This window comes from Dipodomys ordii, unplaced genomic scaffold (genome assembly GCF_000151885.1).
Source record: "Dipodomys ordii isolate 6190 unplaced genomic scaffold, Dord_2.0 Scaffold36, whole genome shotgun sequence".
NCBI classification, from domain to species: Eukaryota; Metazoa; Chordata; class Mammalia; order Rodentia; family Heteromyidae; genus Dipodomys; species Dipodomys ordii.
In genome coordinates this window covers 13,814,945-13,836,445 of record NW_012267252.1, presented here as the reverse complement: position 1 = coordinate 13,836,445, position 21,501 = coordinate 13,814,945, and the positions used below count along the sequence as shown (strand labels likewise).

The 21,501-nt window shown below is 41.2% G+C and overlaps 1 protein-coding gene across 1 annotated transcript; it reads left to right on the top strand.

Moving 5' to 3' along the window:
* The first annotated feature begins 9,102 nt into the window (after positions 1–9,102).
* Positions 9,103–15,345, top strand: LOC105986611 (ubiquitin-like). Its single transcript, XM_013017607.1, has 2 exons — positions 9,103–9,387; positions 15,166–15,345. Exons 1-2 carry the CDS (start codon positions 9,103–9,105, stop codon positions 15,343–15,345), a joined length of 465 nt encoding a protein of 154 aa, XP_012873061.1.
* Positions 15,346–21,501: the final 6,156 nt, after the last annotated feature.

Below are 21,501 nucleotides of genomic sequence, written 5' to 3'. Positions count from 1 at the left end.
TTTAATCACTGCTTTATAAATAAAAGAGAATGAAAGAAATCATACCATTGCTCAAATGTCCCTAAAGTTTTTCTTTCTGGCTAAGACCTAGTAGCTCACACCTATAATCCTACTTGGAGGCTGAGAATTAAAGGATCATGGTTTCAGGCCAGTCCTGGCAAAAAAGTTCATGAGCCCTCTTGATGCAGCAGTGTGTGCCTATCCTCCTAAGCTATGTGAGAGGCTCAGATTTGGAGGATCACAGTTCAAGGCCAGACAGACAGAAAAGTCCATGAGACTTGGTCTTAATGGAAAAAAGCTGTATAAGGTGGCCTGTGCCTGTCATCCCACCTGTGATAGGAAGCCTAAGATAGGTGGATCATGGTCTAAGAGCACAGCTAGGCAGGAAGCAAGACCCTATCTTTAAATTACCCAGCCCAAGAAAGGGCTAGAAGTGTGATTCTATCACTAGGTAGAGTGCCTGTCTTACAAGCAAGATGCCTTGGGTTCAAACTCCAGTACTGCACCCCCACCCCCCAAAAAAAAGTTTATTGTGCTTTCTTCCTCCAACTATGGATGTAACCTTTTCTTCCTTTGAGCCCCTGATGTGACATCTTCCTTTCCATGATGCTATAGTATTCATCTTCTTTCTCTCCCCTATGGCTCCTCACTCAGCCCAGGCACATAGCTGGCCTACATTAGGGTTTTCCACATTCAAGTTCTAATACATCTACAGGCCATGGTGGACATTGTAAAAAATAATTCTGCAAGAAACTAGAGCAAAGAGAAATAGCTCAAATAACCTTTATTTATTCATTTCTGCAGGAAAGAAGAGGAAGTTAGATGCCACTCCCCTCTAGCCTTTGGTTAGGGAGTTTGAGAGACACTTAGCAATACGGAACCCAGAATACAGGGTTGAATTTAAGATTTCTTAAGAATGTTTGTCCCTGGGGGGGAGGGGAGGGAAGAGAAAGGACGTCTTCATTCTTGAAAACCTAAGTAATTGCTCAAAACATTAAATAGTCATTACTCAAACCATTCCCCTTTTGGGTCATTGGCTAAAGAGAGTCAGACATAACAGACTGATGCAGACATGACTAGCCATGGGTCTTACTCCCAAACGGAGTTCTTACTTGGACATTCACCGGAGGTTCTAAAGACTCGAGAGCCTCATATGCAAGGAATTTTTCTTTTTGCTTCCTGAAGACTTGCCAACAAGGATCTTTCTATAGCCCTTATTATTTCTTTTTCCCTTACCATACCAAGAAATACAATTCTCATGGTATATAGGAGAGATTGACAGACCCATCCAGTCCAGTGGTGGCTCCAACACACAAAGGGGGAGGGGAAGATGCATCTTTACTTGGAGAACCAATGAGCTCAAAGGGAAGAACCAGCTAAGAGTTATTCTTCTTAACCTTCTTGGTCCTTCAAATCCCACTCAAGCCTCATGTCATCCTCTGAGATGACCCACCATAATCATTTCTTTCTCTGAACCTCCCACAGCCATCCCAATCTCTTCCTCATGCATATGTACACAATGGAATTCTACTCTTCCAACAGAAAGAATAATATTATACCATTCATAAGGAAATGGAAAGGCTTGGAAAAAATTATATTGAGCAAAGAAAGCCAGACCCAAAGAAACACCAATTGCATGGTTTCCCTCATTTCTGGTAACTAGCATGTGCCTCTAAGTCTACAAGTAAACACACTGGATGATAAAAGACAAAAAATACATTTGGACATGGTAAATTATACAGATCTCTAAACATCCACACAGTGAGACGAAAGGATATTTTTAGGAGAGGATCACAAAGGCTCAATCAATAGCTATGTGCATATGATCATATAACATGATGTTTATCCAACTGAACTTCAAGAAATGGAAACAAGAGGGCTTGTTTCTTTATTGTTGCTTTTGTTTTCTTTATCTTTTGTCTTGTTAATTTATCTGACTTTGCAAGCGGAAAAGGTCAGATAATGTGATGTCAGGAAAATGAACCCTTAGATATGTATTTTAATGCTTTTTTATTTCATGCATTTGTTTCTAACGCATTCATAGGATTATCTCTTTGTTGCTTTGTATGTCCCTCCCCCACAGTATAATCACTGCTTTCACTATATTTGATGTCAGTATAAATTGTGGAGGAGATGGGGAAAAACAAGTCATTTAAGGATACAGGTGGACCTGTTGCAACAATGAGAAGTACAAGGTTATGTCGAAAACGAGCTTTACAACGTTGGTGCGGGGGGGGGGGAAAGAGGATTGGGTGGTGGGGAGGTAGGGGGAGGTAGGGAAGGGATGTGAAGGGTAAACAAAGGAGGAGGTTGCAATGCTTGGTAAGAAATGTATGCATTATCCTGCCCATGTAATTGTAACCCCTCTGTACAGTATGTTCACAAAAAATAAAATTAAATTAAATTTAAAAAAAAAGAAAAGAAAAATTTTTTAAATCTGAAAAAAAAATTTATCTGACTTTGGGGAGGTAAGGAGAGGCGCAGAAAGAGTGGGACAGAGAATAAACAAAAGCAGCAGTGGTAGTCATAGACACTATGTTGAAAATGAACTCTAGAACAGAAGGGAGAAAACTGGGAGTGAGTGAGGGAAGGGGTAACACTTCAAATGAACACGTACTCATCACCTGATATATGTAACTGTAACTCCTCTGTATGTCACTTTTACAACCATAACAAATATAAAAATATCTACCCCATGAAGCTTTATGAAAAGTATTGAAACAAAGCACCCAACACAGAGATGGACAGGCACTCAGTGTCCAGTAATGATCACTAATAAGCCATCACAGTGTCTTCATTTGTGCTGTTATCAATGACGGTCAGCTGCGTGAAGGTAGGGATCAGACTTTGAAGTACAGCTTAACTATTCATCATTACTAAGTTGCTCTCAATCTCAGGAATTGCTAGGATGGCTGAGAGCTTAATTCAGAGTCCAGCACACAGCCACTCCTTGAGGAACTGTTTTATCGTTGTACACACTATCCCTTTAAACCCTGACATACATAGCAGTGTCTAGCAGACTTAAGCCACTGTTTCCAAGGACAATGATGTATGCACAGGTTTCTGTGTCCCTTTCCACATATTAATACTGCAGTCCTACTTTCTTCCTTCATCTTCTTTCTCCTCTACTTTCTCTTTTTTTTTTCATTTTCTTTTGGGTTCTAGGAACTGGGAACTAGGGCCATTTACCTGCTACCTAAGGCCCCTACTACTTGGGTCATGCCCTCTAGTTTTTGTGTTTTTTTTTGGGGGGGGGTTGTGTGTGTGTGTGCGTGTGTGTGTGTGTGTGTGTGTGTGTGTGTGTGTGTGTGTTGCTTTTTTAAGTAGGGTCTCTCACTTTTGCCTGGGATATCCTCAAACTGCAATTCTTCAGTCTCTGCCTCCCAAGTATCTAGGACTGTAGGCAAGTACCACCTCACTCAACCTTCCTCTGTCTACTGTCTTCTGCCTCTTGTGATTGGGATCAGTCCACTGTTCCCTTATTGTCACACTTAATCCTCCACCTGCTCTGTGACCACGTCTGAACATCGACCCTGTCATTCAACTTTTCTCTGCTCACTTCAGCCATTCTTCCTTTTTGTCTCCTCTTACATATCCTGGCTCTCCTATGAAGTGAGCAGCCTCTCCCGGCATTGTGACACGTTCCTCTCGGATCACAGAGCCTGGGGGAGAGGGGGATTTCCTTGAGTCCTCAAATCATTTCTTCCTGCTCTTCAGGAACTTCCTCTTTACATCTAGACTGGTGATCTTTCTGAAGGATAATAATGAGCTTCAAGATAAAACAGCCCTTTCCTCTCCTTAATGACCCTCTTCTCTGTTTCTGGTAGAGTCAAAGATGTTCAGAATTCCCATAAAAAAAAAAAAACCATCTGATGGGTTTGATGAAGTCATTACTGAATAAGAAACTACTGCACAGGTCTGTCTTTGGCTTCAGCTTAAAAATGATGAAATTTCCCTAAGCCATCAGATGTTGTGCTGAGTTTTGGGAAGAAGAGAAAGTTTTAGGTCGGTTGGTTTGATTTCTGTAATTTCCTAAAGACAATTGACATCAGAAGGTTCTAGGGCTCCAGACAGTTGGGTCTCTGTGGCCTGACCCAGCGTGAAGCAAGATGTGGAAAGAAGAGACAAGGCCAGCTCACCAGCCCTCTGCAGATAATTAGCGTGGCTAAGGTGCAAACAAATTCCTGCCTACTGCTCTGACTACGTGGCTGCTGTGCAGGTCTGGGAGAGAGGGACTTGTTCTTGCTTAGCTGAGGCACATGGAGGTGACTGGGGAGAGACGTGAGGAAGATGAAAACACCGGCTCGTGAAGCAACACCGCCACACACTCTGTGAACTTCTTCTGATTTGCAAATGAAATCTCTCCCACAGACAATGCAGGCAGCACAAGCCCCGATTGAAGACTCAGTTCATGAAAGTCTCCAAGTCAGAGGCAGAAAAACCTCCAGCCACCCAAGGCAGAAGGCAAGCACTGGAAATAATGAACCCACATTAGCTAAGAGATCGCAAAAGCCATCTCTATTAGACAGCTGTGCAGGTCAAAAGGAAACCAGATAGGAGACATCAAGAGGAAACACAGGCTCCTCGGGATAATTGCGATGCAATTAATACGGGGTGAGTCACTGCCCTGGCGGAAGTGAGTCCTGCTGCCCGGGAGAGGGTGAGGGTATTCGGACCAGTCGCCCTGTTCTATCAGCAGCAATTCCCTGCCTCACCATCTGTGGAACCCAAGGAAACATCCTCAGGAAATAGGTCAATAAGATAACGTCACTACAAAAACAGTCAAGCCAGCATCCACAAATATTACCACAGAAAGGTCATCACCTAGAAACCTGGAGATGGATTCAAAAGGCTTCCACCCCAGATCTCCAGTCTACTGAGCCCTTCACAATCACACGAGCATCCAGGTACCAGGAGAAGACAGGAAAGGAAGGGAAAGATAATCTGGGTATAATGTACACCAAGCACTGAGGAATGCAATGCTTTTCTTCCCATAAGCCTAAGGGCTGAAGACTTCTAGCTCCATGCTATAGGTATGGAAACTGAGGGTCAGAAATGTTAAACGAAGCCTGGAGGAAACCACAGGGGAGCAGAGGGTGGGCAGCAATGAGGAGAAGGAGGATTAATCTCCCATCACCCTTGATTCTTTCCCCCCTGGCTCTCACAGAAGGCAGAGGGTCACTGAGCCATGGGAAACATCCCAGGGTCCCGGCCACACGGGAGTCACATGTGGGAATGCATAGCTCCCTCAGGCCTACAAGCACTGGCACCAATCAGAGGAGAAGGACAGGTCTGGGATTATACTGTATACCTGTGGCTAGAGAGTGAGCTACACATGCAGCCTGCAGAGTGGGTCTGGGTCCCAGGTGATTCTGAAGAGGGAGGTGGCTACAAGTCACACCCAGAAAACAATAATCATAGAAATCTTAATTCCTTGCTTGAGATGTAGCTAGCTCAACGATATAGCATATATATCTATATGCAATATATACATATATATTTATATACATATGTATATGCAATATATGTATATATTGCATATATGCTATATATATATATATATGTTCAAGTATGTTTGTGTGTGTGTGTGGCTGGTTGGTACTCATTCACAAAAGCCAATTGTTAAATAGAAATTTGCAAGCCCCTTGTTAAACTTGAACAGCTTGACTTCTGCTGTGGTGAACAGTCATTTCACTGCAGTACATGATAAACACTAAAAATGAAAGCTTGTTACCACCACCACCCTCACACTTCTAAACAACTAGTTTACTTCTTGCAAGTGGCAGAAAGACACACAACAGTTCAATGAAGAAGAGAGACGGATTTGTTGTCTAACTGGGAAGTCCAGGAGGAGAAATGACTTAAGAGAGATCTCTAGATTAAAGCTTAAAACACACAGTTAATTTTTTTGTCTCTCTTTCAGCAGACACATTTTATGTGGCAAAGAAGGTGGTAACTGGTATGGCTTGAATATGTTTTTTTCCACCAAAACTCAGACTGAAGCTTGGTTCCCAGGCTGTAGTATCACAAGGTAGGACCTAGTAGGAGGTGATTATGTCATAAACAGACCAGTGCCTGCCTTAGGTAGCCTGTGACTCTCACAGGACTGGATGAGCTACTATGAGAGCAAGTTGCTATGCAGCAAGTTCATTCCTCATGTGTTATTCTTCCATATTCACAAACTCACCCTTCAGCTTTAAGTTGAAGAGACAAGAATTCCTCACCAAAGCCAGGCAGATGCTGATACCATGTTCTTGCACCTCTCAGCCACTGGAACTATGAGCCAAAAGAAATTTCTTTGCCTTGGGAATTAAATGAACCAAGAACAACTATCTGCCTCGTCTCCATCTCTATATTCAAAAGATAACCAAGTTGGGGGGGGGGGGATTCATGCTTATAATCCTGGCTACTTAGGAGGCTGAGATCTAAGGATCAAGGTTTAAAAAGCCAGCCTGGGACAAGAAATCCATAAAACTCTTACCTTCAATTAACCAGCAAATAAAACAGAAGTGGAGGGATGACTCAAGTGGGAGAGTACCAACCTTGAGTAAAAATATCAAGCAACAGTGCAATGCCTGGAGTTCAAACCCTGGTATTGGCACTCATGCATGCGTGTGCACACACACACACACACACACACACACATTCTTCAGGTGATTATTGTTATACATCCAGAAAAGTCCTGTGAAGATTCTGATTAACTTTGGATCTTATGCCATGCCTGAATGAATCACTAAAGCAAGGGAACTGGTAGACCCAACATGGCAAGCACAGATCTCATGCCCTGCCCTGGAGGGATGTACACACTAGGATTGATATTAGGGTTTTGTTCACCCCTCAAGCTAGGGCAGGGATGCAATCCAGTTTCAGTACACTTGCCTTTCATGTGAAAAGTCCTGGGTTTGCTTTTCAGTGCTAGGGGGAGAAAAGTTTTAAGGAAGAGATTAATCTTTGGCCAATGTCTCTGACTTACAGAAGACAATGGACAGCGCTCCAAAATTCAAGGCCTCGTCGGCCTATCAGTGCACTTGGAGAATAGGAAAGGTTAAGGGGTGCCGTGGTAATCTTGCAATGAAGAAAGCCTGTGTGGGAATATTTAACAATTGTCAAAGCAACCATAGGAAATTGGCAAACGATAGTATCAGAATCAGACAGCTCTGGGTAATACCACTGCCTCCCCACCCCCACACCTGCTGTGCAGAGGGTAGAGCGAGAGCTACATAAGTAGGGCAAGGCAGATGGCGGCAGGTTGTGAACGTTCTGTAACTGGTGGCTGCCATCATGATCCGTGGCTACGTGACTTCAGATTCTTCACTTATTAAGACTTCTCTGTAGGGTTGTGGGACGTGACGAGATACCGTAGTAGAGGGCCTGGTCTCAGATGATCTCTCCATATCAATTTGCTTAAGCCTGCCAGGTTAGGAATATGACTTCTTTATTAATTATTATTGCTATTATCATGTACATTTCACTAGTATCTATTTGTTGCATAAGCAGATTTCCCTTCGACATAATGTGTACATGAGTGCTTGATGAGACTCACTCTTTCCATCACTCTCCTCTTCCCCTCTTTTCACCTCCCAAAGCAATCTCGACAAGCTTCATTATTCCATTTTTCACTCAGACACATTAAAGGATATTTTACTATTTTTGAAGGCTCTTTTTCTCTACTTAGTTCCTTCGTTGAGTCATCAAAACACATTTGGTCGTTTTCTTCCTTTCTCCCCCCCCCCAAGAACATTTGGTTGAAGGGAAGTCAAATGTTTACAAATATTTTCTCAAAAGTTGATTTCCTGAGAAAATTGGGCAACTTCCTGAAAGGTTAAAAAAAAAAGAATCTTCTATCTCTCTAACTTCAAAAAAAGACATTGAAGGGGATAGATGGCAGTATACAAGATCTTTAGCAAGTGGATAATATCAATGCTTGTTGCTACTTTTGATATTGTCTCCATGACAGGAGGGGGGCAGAAGTAGAAGTTCAAAAAAAGCAAATTCAGAAAAGGCAGATAGGAAAAGCTTTATCACACAAAGAAGAATAAATGTTTGCAATGGCCTACTGGGTAGGGCTGTTGAGGTAAAGACAGTGGTTTGTTCAAGTAGCAATTAGATGTTATCCTGGGGAAAACATCACATTTCGAGAGAGCAGCATCAATGTGGTGAATGGCCTTTCACGCTTCCAACGCTGCCTATGTTCTTTCTATACTCTTAAAGGTCTGCAGTCACAGCAGAAAAAGTGAGCACAGGAACTTGACCCTGCAGTGGGCCCTGGGAAGCTAGGCCAAGCGAGATAATGTTGTTGAGACAGGACCACAATTTGTTATTCTCCTCTACAATATTCATTTTGTTTCCAGTGTTTCTTAGGTCTTGAGAGACACAGACAGGGTGTGGGACATGAACACACGCTCAGGTCCCCACCAGCTCTGCTTAGTGAGGCCCAATAGTACCACCTGCAGCCTGCTACACACAGAAATTGGGTAGAAGAGTGCATGTTGATCCTAAATAAGAGCCCATTGGCTGAGGCCAAACCTTTCCTTCTTGAAAGTCCTGATCTTTGCCTAGTTTCTGAACCTCCATTTTCCATCTCATCCAGGGATATTTCTTTTAATATACATTCTTTCTACACATCACTTGTACAGCAGGAATTCATATCTTAAAGGCTTTCCAGGTCTTTCACATTTTTTTTTACCAAAGATATATCTAAGTTCATCTTATATCTTCTTTATTCCAATACCAAGAGGAGCAATCAGCACAGTGGTATTCCCCAAGTCTCTTTCTCTCTCTCTCATGCTACATTCAAAAGAATAGGCAGTCACAGAGAATCTGGGACACAGAGGAAAAGGGATGATTCAAAATCATCAGATATGTGACAGGGGCCAATATCAAACCCAGAAACGACAATTAGGGTAACTGGCAACAACAACAAGCCAGACAACAACAGCAAAAGACCTTAGAATTTGTACCATTAAGCTCTGCAAAAATGAAGAAGGGGAGCATGTGCTCCGGGGTAGGCTCCTGCGGGCGGCTCATGCACTTATCTCCCTGTATCATCAGATCTAACTAGCCTCTTCCTTTTCCCTGGCTTCAGGTAGGACCACTACCAGGATGCAGATTTTCACCAAAACCCTTTCAAGGAAGACCATCACCCTCAAGGTTAAAGTCTTGGATACCATAGAAAATGTAAAGGCCAAGATCCAGAAGAAAGATGGAATTCTTCCTGGTCAACAAAGACTGATCTTTGCCGGGAAAGCAGCTGGAAGATGGAATACCTTATCTGACTACAACATTCAAAAGGAGTCTACTCTTTACCTACTGTTGGGACTTTGCGGTGCTAGAAAAAACAAAGTTTTACACCACTCGGCTAAGCTGTCTGTCCCAAAATACTATAAAGTGAGTGAAAATGGCAAAATTAGCCATCTGCATGGAGAGTGCCCTGCAGATGAATATGGCGCTGGAGTTTCTGTGACTAGCCACTTTGACCGACATTATTGTGTGTGGCAAGGGTTGTCTAACTTACTGCTTTGACAATCCAGAAGACAAGTGATTGCGTATGGATTAATAAAAAGAAGAAGAAGAAGAAAAGTCAGGAAAGAGGAAAACAAAAACAATTAAAATATTGGCCACAAAACTCTGAGTAGGGCTGGACACTGACAGCTCAGGGCTCTAATTCTAGCTACTCAGGAAGCTGAGATCTGAGGATCTCAGTTTGAAGCCAAAGTCCTTGAGACTGTAATCATCATTTAACCAGCAAAAAGTTGGAAGTGGAGGTCTGGCACAAGTCTCGAGCTATAAGCCAAGTAGGAGTGTGAAACCCTAAGTTCAAGCCCCAGTGCCAAAACAACAGCATGAAATAGATGAGGAACAACTCGATCATTTAGAAAACAAAGAGGAGGTATTTGTGCAGAATACAATGTAAATTGATCATTTCAAAATATGACTAAGAAGTAAGTTATTATTACAAATGTTACCCAGTAGGAATTTGAGATAGAAAAGATGGAAAGAGGGCTGGGAAGGTGGCTCAGTGGTAGAACGCTTGCCTTGCATGCATGAGGCCCTGGGTTCGATTCCTTAGCACCACATAAGCAAAAAGAAAAAAGCCGGAAGTAGCTCTGTGTCTCAAGTGGTAGAGCGCTAGCCTTGAGCTGAAGAGCTGAGGGACAGCGCCCAGGCCCAGAGTTCAGGCCCCACGACCAGACCCCCCCCACACACAAAAAAAAGAAAAGATGGAAAGAATAGAGAAATTGTTTTGTTTCAATAGAAAAACTATGTAGCACTCATGTTAAAAGAACCATATTAAGGAAGGGGAAAGACAAATCGTTTAAATAGGGATACAGGTAGACCCACTGCAACAATGAGATGTACAAGTCGTTATGTTGAAAACAAACTTTACAAAAACTTTGCAACTTTGGTGTGAGGATGGGAAGGGATGGGAAGGGGAAACAAAGGAGGAGGCTACAATGCTTGATAAGAAATGTACTCATTATCTTGCCCATGTAATTGTAACCCCTCTGTACAGTATTTTCACAATAAAAAAAGAGGGAAAAAAAACCATATTAAAAGAACCCACTCAGATCCTTTAATAAAAACAAAATGACTTTATAGCCTCCTCTTTGTTTCCCCTTCCCATTATCTTGCCCATGTAATTGTAACCCCTCTGTACAGTTTTTTCACAATAAAAAAATTAAAAAAAGAAGACTTAAAAGGAATTAAAAATATTTTTATTTAAAAAAACAAAATGACTTTAAATTGAACACATCAAGAAAGACTTTTCTTTTTTTTTCTTTTTTTTTTGGGGGGGTGGGGGGAGTCCGGTCGTGGGGCCTAAACTCTGGGCCTGGGCGCTGTCCCTCAGCTCTTCAGCTCAAGGCTAGCGCTCTACCACTTGAGCCACAGCGCCACTTCCAGCTTTTTTCTTTTTGCTTATGTGGTGCTGAGGAATCGAACCCAGGGCCTCGAGCATGCAAGGCAAGCACTCTACCACTGAGCCACCTTCCCAGCCCAAGAAAGACTTTTCATAAAGTTGAAGATAGAATTTTTAAATTCCTAAAATAAGCCTTCTAGGCACAAGGAGAAAAAATGGCTAACTACAAACTAACAAAAAAAAAAATGGAATCAGAGTTCCAGATAGTAAGTGTACTGATAGAAAAAAACCATAAATTTCTACAAGAAAATAACTTTTACCTACAATCTCAAATCTAGTGATAACACATTCAAGACAGAAAGATTAAATATTTTTATGACATTCACATATTTATTCATTAATCATAGTTAACACCTATATTCTTTCCAACATATATTTTCTGAAAAATTACTTCAGTGAAACAATAAAAAAGGAATTCCAGACGGTTTTGCCTAATCTCCAAACACAGAATTCCTAAATGTGTAATTTCTAAATGTAAGTAAATATGTAACGATGGCTAGAATTTGGGAAAAAAATCCTCAAATTATATTAGAAATAGGGAAGGATGAAAGTAAAACCAGCTAAGATTCAATGTGTGTACACTGTGTACATTAACAGAAAAACAAAAGATGAGGTATGTCTGTCAAAACTCAGAGGGTGGGAAAGGAGAGGAGAAGAAATGATAATGATAGAATAGATCCTATTGGTATAAGCCTCTTTTGGATATCAAATGAAAACTGTACAAAATATATCAAGCAGTCATCTGAAGGAGCTCAAGTGTGACAACAACAGCAACAAAAGCAGAAAGTAAATTCAACATTTAAAAGACAGGAACAATAGGTGAGCTCTTCTACTAAACACAACACAGTGCCAGGAAAGGCAATTGAAACTTGGATTCAAACCAGTAGTCTCACTGGCTTGAAGGTATGTGTACAGGTCAGAAGTGTTTCACAGAAGAAACTCTGGGAAAGGAGAGAACCAGAAAGAGGAAGTTCAATTCTATAAATAGACTGTGCGAATTAACTTCTGATTTATGCCAGCCAGAGCAGACTCTAAGTAGTCCAGCAACACCAAAGAAGTTTGAAGTCCAATCCAGTTATAAATCAGCTAAAGCAAATATGTGTGTGTGTGTGTGTGTGTGTGTGTGTGTGTGTGTGTGTATTCTTCAGAAGATTATAGCAAAAGCCAAAATCTTAAAATGCATCATTCAAAATGTCTATGACACAATCCAAAATTACTAGATATAGGAAGAAACAGGAAAATGTGTTTCATAACTAAAAGCTAGGCAACCCCTGAAGACCCACTAGATGATAAACCAAATATGGAAATTAGTGAATACTTTATAGTAGATTCTAAAACTGGCTCGAGGGTATAAAGGAAAATACACTCAGAAAAATAAAACAAATTTCAGAGGCAGAATCTACTTTTTAAAAAGAACCAAATGGAAATCCTATAACAACAACACAAAAATTCCTAAGTTTTTAAAAACAAATGTAATAGTAGATTGAAGAACCATAGAAATGTCATTAAAATACTATCCAACTAGAAGAATAAAAAGATTTTTGACATAAATAATCTAGCGATTTGTGAGATAATATGAAATATCTCACATTTGTAAGTTAATTATCAGAAGAGGAGAAAAAAATAAGGTTGGAAGAAATATGTAGTAAATAATGGCCAGGCAATTTGATGAAAATCTTGGGAAATAAAAGATTGCCTACAGAGGATGCAGAATCAGATTGGCCATCATATTTCTCTGGACATTAGATTCCAGGAAACGAGAGAAATGCCTTTGAAATTTCCTTTGTATATTTCATATAAAATATTTTATGTAATTATCTAGTCATACAATTTTATATGTTTATAGACATACAATTATATGCTCAGCAAAGCTGTCATTGAAGAATAAGGGATGGAGTAAATACATTTTCAGACATGCAAGGATTTAGTTTCTCCTCATATTTCTTATTTATAGTTACTTGAAGTCATGCTCTCATAAAACAAGAGAATAATTAAAAAAATATGAAAGTAGAGAATCCAGAAAAATAATAAAGAACCAACTAAACAAGATAATATTTGGAAATGTCAGAATACCAGGGCAAAAATTTATATTTATAGGTTATATATATATAAGAGGAATAGATGAAGCCAAGCACCAGTAGGTCATGTCTATAATCCTAGCTACTCAGGAGGCTGAGATCTGAGGATCCTACTTCAAAGCCATCTCAGGCAGAAAAAGTCCATGTTAACCACCAGAAAACTGGAAGTGGTGCTATGGTTCAAAGTGGTAGAGCACTAGCCTTGAGTGAAAGAACAAACGGATGGTGCCCAAGCCCCAAAAAAGAGGGATAACTGTAAAGAAAGCAAGGGAAGGAAGAATTTAAAAGATGCTGAAGTTGTATTTTTATTTTAAAAATATTTTAAAGAGAAATTACATTAGCAATGTTGCAATATGAATAAGAAATTCACAGCAGAAACACAGCAATAAAACAGCCTTTATTTTATTCAATTTTATTCTATTTTACTAGTAAAATATGAAATTATTTATATATTAATCTAAGTTATCAGTTTGATTTAAAAAAAGAAAAAGCTAGGTTCCCTTCACTGATTTCTATAATCCTAGTTACTCAGGAAGCTGAAATCTCAGTATCTTGGCTTGAAGACAGCCAGGAAAGATCACTAGGCCCTGAGTTCAAGGCCTAGTATTGGCACTAAACAAACAAACAAATAAATAAATATTGATTCTATCTGCCAATGAAAATGTAGTGAAATTGGGGAACTCTTACTGGTACCTTTTTGAAAGGCAATTTGGCAATAATCAAAAATTTTAAATTTGTAATTGTTTTGTTTCAAATAGATATGTCTGGTAATTTCAAGGAATACTTGAATAATTGTCAAGAGTATTCACTATAGCATTAACTGTGATAGTAAAAATAAAAATGGTAATAAAAGTGGCTAAGTAGAAAGTTGGATGAAAAGACAAATTATGGTAGACCCCTACTGAGAAATTGCATAGTCATGTTTTTAGATATAATGCCAGGAACAATTTTTGAAATACTGTTAAGTGGAAAGCAAACTACAGATTGAAAATGAACATATAAAGATAAATTTCTCAAGTGTAAATGCATGTTTATACATGCTGATGAAGAAAAATGGACTCTAGGATGAGGAATAAAATTAGAATGAAGGAAAGTTGATGAGAATGTTAATATTTTGCTTGACTCCTTTGTAACAGAAAAAATTTATATTTAATTTTAAAATAAATTAACTCCAAGAAGTAATGTCAATGTGTACTTAGGCTACACAATCAACAAGAGGGTTCTAAGATAAAGAAGGTATCGTCCTGGCCTGCCAAACTGGGTAGCACAGTCCAGAACTATATCTGAGCACCAGGTTCAAGAAGAAGGTTAGACACAAACTGGACCAAATTCAGAAGATGAGAATCTTCTGAAGAGAGATCTGGAAAATCATAGTTGAGGAACAACTTTTAATAATGAGAATGCATCTTCAGAAACAAAGGAATATGATTAAAAAGAGCATGAGTTTAAAAAGAAGCTGGGGGCATGCTAGCTCTCTTGAAATGAAGAATTTGTTCTATGTGACATGGAAGCTGTAGATGGAAGTTATAAGAAGACAACTTTTAAAATCTACTAGGAAAAACTGGGATTTTATTTGCTTTAATATGCAGAGATTTAAAGCTATATTCTATTTTCTACCAAATTGTTAAGGTGGTAGGTTTTTTCCCCAATAAAATGAGCAATTCCTAGATATATAAAGAGTAAAAATGATCATTATCATTTATGGCTTCCAAGTTGAAAGAGACTTTCTAAACAATTTGGTAGTATGTTAACAAAAGTCTTATTGAAAGTATCACTTCCATTTCCACTTGTAATGCCAATACTAGAGATTGATCTGAAGTAATTTTATTTATTATATATATATATATATATATATATATATATCTCCACAGATACAAATAAAAGGTTACCCATCACAGTATCTTTGAGTAATTCCAAAAAGATCGGAAATAATTCAGGTGTCCATAAATGTAAACTCCATGAATTGGCTATGATCTTGTTGATTATTATCATTCAGTGGTACTATTCAGTCAGTAAATAAAGTTGTGTTTAGAAAGAAAAAAAAAAGAAGATAGAATGGCCTGGGTATAGTTAAGCTATTTTGCTAAGTGAAAAATGAGCTTACAACACTCCATTTCACCTTGTAAACTACATATATGCTTCCCTATTTCATGCATTCAACAACTAAAGACTGAGCATGGACTACTCGTGGAATGCTGTGTGCCCACTACTAACCAAGACCATCGCCAGGTCCCCGAGTCCAGGCTGCTTGCAGGCCTCACAGTGCCTTCTCTGAGCCCAACCCACCTCATGCTTACTCCTCCCAGTGGCCTCACCATTGGCATTTCAGCAACAGCCCGCTCCCCCTAAAGCCTTTGAGTCTGCCTCCATGAGTTCTTCAACTATTCTCCCTGCACAGAGATTTTTGCATTGACAAGCAGCATTTTAGGGGTCCTTTAGGGATCAGGAAGATAACCCACATGACCTCCTAATTAAAACTTCAACCTGTCACAAGTAGAAACTCTCCAGACAATAGTCCCAAGAGGGCGCTCCTCTGTTTTATACTCCAGATTCTAGGCAGGATTGTAAGAGATCCAATCAATCACTCCACGTAATTGCAAAAGAACTAAAAGAGTTGCCCTCAGCTCAACTCCTCCAGACTCAACTCACTCCTCCATCATATGTCTGAATGATGGTGTACCCCCGCCTAAGTTCACGTAGAAACTTAATTCCAATGCAACAGAATGGAGTGGTATGACCTTCAGGTGATAATTGAGTCACGAGGGGTCCATTGTCAGGAATAGGACTAAGGGTGCTCATAATTACAAAAGAGCTTCAGAGGAACTTCAGCCTTCTTGTCCTCAGCCTTCCACCATGGGGGGAGGACACAGCATTGCCTCACCTCCATCCTAATGCACAAGTTAAGCACCTCAGAGGTGGAGAACAGCCCTGACCAGACAACTGAACCCACCAGTGTCTTGGCCTCGAACTTACCACCTTCAGGACTATGAGAAAATGAATTTCTGTTCTTTGTGAATTACCCAGTTTTTAGGATTTTGTTATACCAACACAAACAGATGAAAATAAACTCTAATAGAGGAAGCACCTCACTCTTCCAGATCCAAGTCTGCTTTCCAGCCCCTGAATCTTCCCTACCCAACATTCCCATCTTTTGTCCTTCATGTTACACATTTCCAACATTCCCCTGGGAGTCTTGATCTACTCAAAGTAGACTTTAGGGATCATCTACATAACTGGTTTTATCAACCAATGGTGCCACATCCGAGGGCTGATTGTAGTACAATGGGTACATTCCAAAAGGAAGCCACATGGCCATGACCCTGCCCAGGAAATCATCTCCATCGTTGGTCTAAGATTCTCACAGGAATGGTAGAAGGAGAAGATTGATGGATTCATACATTGGCTCATTTTACTCCTTACAGCAGCAGGAGCTGGTGCTAAGACAAGAACTTCTACACTCAGTTCACAATGGAGGATCACGGGGGAGACAGACCGGGTAAATTGCTCAGGGTCATCTAACTACAGAACATGGATTCACATGCAAAGATGTGTGACTCTAACCTTTTAATCAGGTTTTGTCAGTGGCTCATCCAAAAGCAAACGGCCATCCCTTCCAATCATGGGTGCTCTGTCCAGTTCACAGACTCTTTGGTGCCACGGCACTGCAATGGGTGTTCCAGGTGTAGCCAGCACACCTGTTCTTCTTCTTTATCACCCTCCACCACCACTCTGCATTTTGTGGTAATGTATCCTCAGGCTGGCCAATAGTTACCCCAATGGTGTGCTTGCATTTTTGGATATGAGATATCAACAGCGGTTTGGGAATCAGCTATACCTGATTTGCTACTCACAAGCCTGACTTGTATTCCTGAATGTCTCCTGGCCCCATTTGTTTGTCTAGGACACATGGATAATATTCTGCTTCCTGGGGTCAGTTGTCTACAAAGCAGAGTGCCTAGTACCATGGTCCATAAGCATTAACCATAAAATGGTTATTGATATTAGAAACCCAGCTGAGTTTCTGTTGCTGAGAACAGTGGCATCTGCCTACTGTTCTTGTGGAGTCAGCCTCGGTCAGCTCAGGACCCTGAGGCCAGGGCTAGCACCACCCCACTCTGGCCGCTCCACTCAGTACCATTGCCATACAACATCATGATTACTCCTCCTGGTGGCCCAGCCGCATGCACTTCTCCGACTTCTCAGATCTTTCAGTAACTCTCCTGGACTCTGTGAGGTGGGTAGCACTGTCTCCTGGTGGCACAGGTGGCCCAGAGAAGCAGAGACATTTGCCCAGCTCAGTGGAGCTGACCCCCTCCAGTTCCCTCCCTTCATCTCAAGTCCCTTAGTAGCAAGTCATGTATATCACACCCTTCACCAGAGGCTCGAGGAGAAGGAAATCCTCTCAACACAACAGGACCTCTTCTGGATCTTATCAGCGAGCCAGGCACCACCACGGGCCAAGTTCATTGCCAGCTAGGCTCTGCCAAGAAACATGCAGCTCAACTACATTGACTTTCAAAATAAATACTCGGAGTCAGATCAGATGTCGTCAGCATGGCCTGGAGCCATCAGTGGCACCAACAGTTTGAAGGCTCTTGGGGCAAAGAACATGGCAGAAAGCCACCTGGAAGATGTCAGGCTCCAGAAGAGCATAGTCTGCCCAAGAAGACACACCTCGGGTAAGACAGGGTTGTGGTAGGGCATGGAAAACACTAGCCATGGGACAAACAGTTCTCATCCTAGATGGGCAGCTCCATGCAAATCCTTTGGCTCTGGGATTTGATTTCCTCACCTGTGTGAATGGAGATTATCAAGTGAGTTCAGAGATCCTATTAAACTATAAAGCCGGGAGCAGGGGGACAACAACATGGGCCTATGCAGGTGACCAGGACTTAAGAACCAGGGCAAGAGAAGGTTGTAAAAGGAAACAAGACCTCTTCCCTCTCCAAGTTTCCAAACAGAAGGGTCCTAAACACAAAGTTCAAGTTTTTCTCCAACTCTTCTTCCTTTACCCTTGTTTCCTTCTAGTCCCTCTTTTCCTTCCTTCCCTCTTCCCTACTTTCAACTTTGGGGCTCCAGCCATTCCTCATTATTCTACCTCATTTCTTTCCCCTTATCTCTATACACACTGTGTCCCTCTCTGGACGGAGGGGCCCTACTTTTGGCTTCTTCTAGTACCCTTGAGTCCATGATTATCTGTGTCTCATAAGAACTATGAGATCTCTGAGGGTAGGGGACAACTCCTTCCTTCTTCTTCCTCCTCCTCTTCCTTCTTCTGTGTGTAGGTAGGTCTAGGGTTAGAACCAGGGTCTGAGTGTCATCCCTGCTAGCACTCTACCACTTAAACTACAGCTCCACTTCCAGCTTTGGTGATTAATTGGAGATGAGTCTCATGGATTTCCCTACTCTGGCTGGCTATGAATCCTAATCCTCAGATCTCAACCTACTAAGTAGCTAGGATTACAGACATGAGCTACCAGAGCCTGGTTAGAGGACACTGCTTAACCATTAATATTCTTTGGAGTATAGGGTACAGAAATGTGCTTGAATGAATCAGTAACATTACTTATGAACACAGAGCTAAAGGACAAGATCTATATTCTCTGACTATGGTCCAGGGGTCCGTCCTTCCTTCCTTCCTTCCTTTTCCTTTCTTTCTTTTCTTCCCTCCTTTCTTCCTTCTGTCTTTCCTCCTCCTTCTTTCTTTCTTTCATTCATTAATTCTTTCCTTCCTTTCTTTCTTCCTTCTGTCTTTCCTTCCTCCTTTCTTTCATTCATTCTTTCCTTCTTTCTTTCCTTACCTCATTTATTTATTCACTCATCAACAAACATTTGCTAAGTACCTTCAACAGGCCAGGCACTAGGCCAAATGCTGGGCATTAAGGGGAGAAAGGCAAGGCCATGGTTCTTAGAGAGTTTGCATTCTAGCAGGAAAGAACAGAAAATTACAGACAATAAGCAAAGTAGATAATGAGTGCTCCTGGGATAATGAAAATAGGAGGATATGACAGAGCTTGGGTTGGTGAGCACTTTACATTGGATAGAGGAAGAAGTACTCTCTAGAGAAAGGATTGAAAGAAAATAACAAAACACAAGAGCCAGCCAAGTGAGTATGAATGGGAAAGATAGGATTCCAAAAGAGCTAGTGCTGGTCTTAAAATGTGGAGGTTAGTAGGAGAGGAACAGAAAGGCACAAAGCCTATGTGCATCTGATCATACAAAATAATATTTATCGAAATGAACTCCAGGAAAAGCAAACAAGAGGGTTTTTTTTCTTTTTTGCTGTTCTTCTTTTCTTTCCTTTTGGTTCTTTTTGTTCGTTTATATGTCTTTCAGAATGTATATGGAGGCACAGAAATGGAGGGATAAAGGATGAACCAATGCAACAATGGGACTCATTGGACACTATGTTGAAAATGAACAAAAAATGGGGGGCTGGGAAGGTGGCTCAGTGGTAGAGTGCTTGCCTTGCATTCATGAGGCCTTGGGTTCGATTCCTCAGCACCACATAAGCAAAAAGAAAAAAGCCAGAAGTGGTGCTGTGGCTCAAGTGGTAGAGCACTAGCCTTGAGCTGAAGAGCTGAGGGACAGTGCCCAGGCCCAGAGTTCAGGCCCACGACCAACAAAAAAAAAAAGAAAGAAAGAAAAGAAAGAAAATGGACTATACAACTTGTGGGTGGAGATGGAAGGGAAAAACTAGAAGAGAGTGAGGGAAAAGGTGACACTGTCCAAAAAGAAAAATACTCTTTGCCTGGCTTACGTAACTGTAAACTCTCTACATATCACCTTTATAATAACAGTTAAAGTTGTTGTTTTTTTGGGTCCGGCTGTGGGGCCTGAACCCTGGGCCTGGGTGCTGTCCCTCAGCTCTTCAGCTCAAGGCTAGCACTCTACCACTTGAGCCACAACACCACTTCCAGCTTTTATTCTTTTTGCTTATGTGGTGCTGAGGAATCGAACCCAGGGCCTCAGACATGCAAGGCAAGCGCTCTACCACTGAGCCACCTTCCCAGCCCTTAAAGATTTTTTAATATAGATGTTGGAGCAGAAATGTCAATGTGATAGAATATGCTAGCATGTTTGAGATAAGGCTAATGACATAGCAAGAGCCAATTTATTTAGAAACTTGTGGATTGAGATCAGAAAGTTCTATATTCAGCTGGGTACCAGTGACTCATACCTGTAATCTAAACTATTCAAGAGGACTGGGGAGGTGGTTCAGTGGTAGAGCACTTGCCTTGCATGCATGAGGCCCTGGGTTCGATTCCTCAGCACCACATAAGCAAAAAGCATAAAAGCCAGAAGTGGCGTTGTGGCTCAAGTGGTAGAGTGCTAGCCTTGGGCTGAAGAGCTGAGGGACAGCGCCCAGGCCCAGAGTTCAGGCTCCACGACCAGACCGCCCCCCCCCCCAAAAAAAACTATTCAAGAGTCTGAGATCTGAGGACTGTGGCTTGAAGCCAGCCAGGTGAGTAAAGTCCATGAAACTCTTATCTATAATTGATCACTAAAAACTGAAAATGGAGCTGTGGCTCAAGTGGTAGAGTGCTAACCTTGAGATAAATATAAAGGACAGAGTTTAAGCCTCAATGCCATCACACAGAAGAAAGAAAGAGAGAGAGAGAGAGAGAGGGAGGGAGGGAGGGAGGGAGGGAAAGGAAAGGAAAGGAAGAGAAGGGAAGAGAAGGGAAGAGAAGGGAAGGAAGGAATTAAGACTGGAATTAAGAATGGAAGGAAGAAGAGAAGAAAGAAAGATGGGAGGGAAGGAGGGAGGGAGGGAGGAGAGAAAAAAAGAAAGAATGAAAGAAAAGAAAGAAAAGAAGTATGTTTTTTATTAGCCAAGAGAAATGGAAGTCTATCAGAGAGTTTTCGGGCTGGGAGCTATGTGATATAATCCATTATTTTAAAAGATTAGCTTGATTACCATGTAGGAATGGACTGGAGGGGTAGGGACAAGAATAGGTGTGATAGGAACAGACCAGATATGAACTATTCTGCCAATCCAAGTGATGCTACTTTGAGCTAGCATAGACATAATCACTAGGTAGAGAAGTGGATGGATACACGTTGGAAGAGAGAATTAGAAATAAAAGAAAACGCTAGTGCATCCAATATAAGGGGTGGTGATAAGGAAGAAAAACCAAGGGACATGGGCTGATGGGAAAGTCTGCTACTATATTCCTGTTCCTATAAGAGGGAGAAGGAAAGTAGAAGAAAAGGCTTGAGACAGATGGCCAAGATTAAATTAGGCCTTGTTAATGTCTAGATGTCTATTAGATCTCTAAAGGAAGTATTCATAATTAGCTACACAAGTTCTGGGGGAAATTGGAGATCTGCATGCCAATTGGAGGAGTGTCTGAACATCACGAATGTGGATCCAATAGCCTGGAGAGACAGATTGTGCAGGTCAGCTGCTATAGACTAAATGTTTATTGTCCCTTCCTCCTCCTGACAAATTTCCATGAAGTTCTCATCCCCAGTGTGATGATATGGAGAGGATTAAACCAC

Bases quoted from the DNA above. Each gene is read 5' to 3' on its own strand.
- LOC105986611 (XM_013017607.1), top strand. From the start codon at position 9,103: ATGCAGATTTTCACCAAAACCCTTTCAAGGAAGACCATCACCCTCAAG. The intron at 9,388-15,165 runs GTGAGTGAAAAT...CAACAACTAAAG, and splicing joins CTGTCCCAAAATACTATAAA to ACTGAGCATGGACTACTCGT.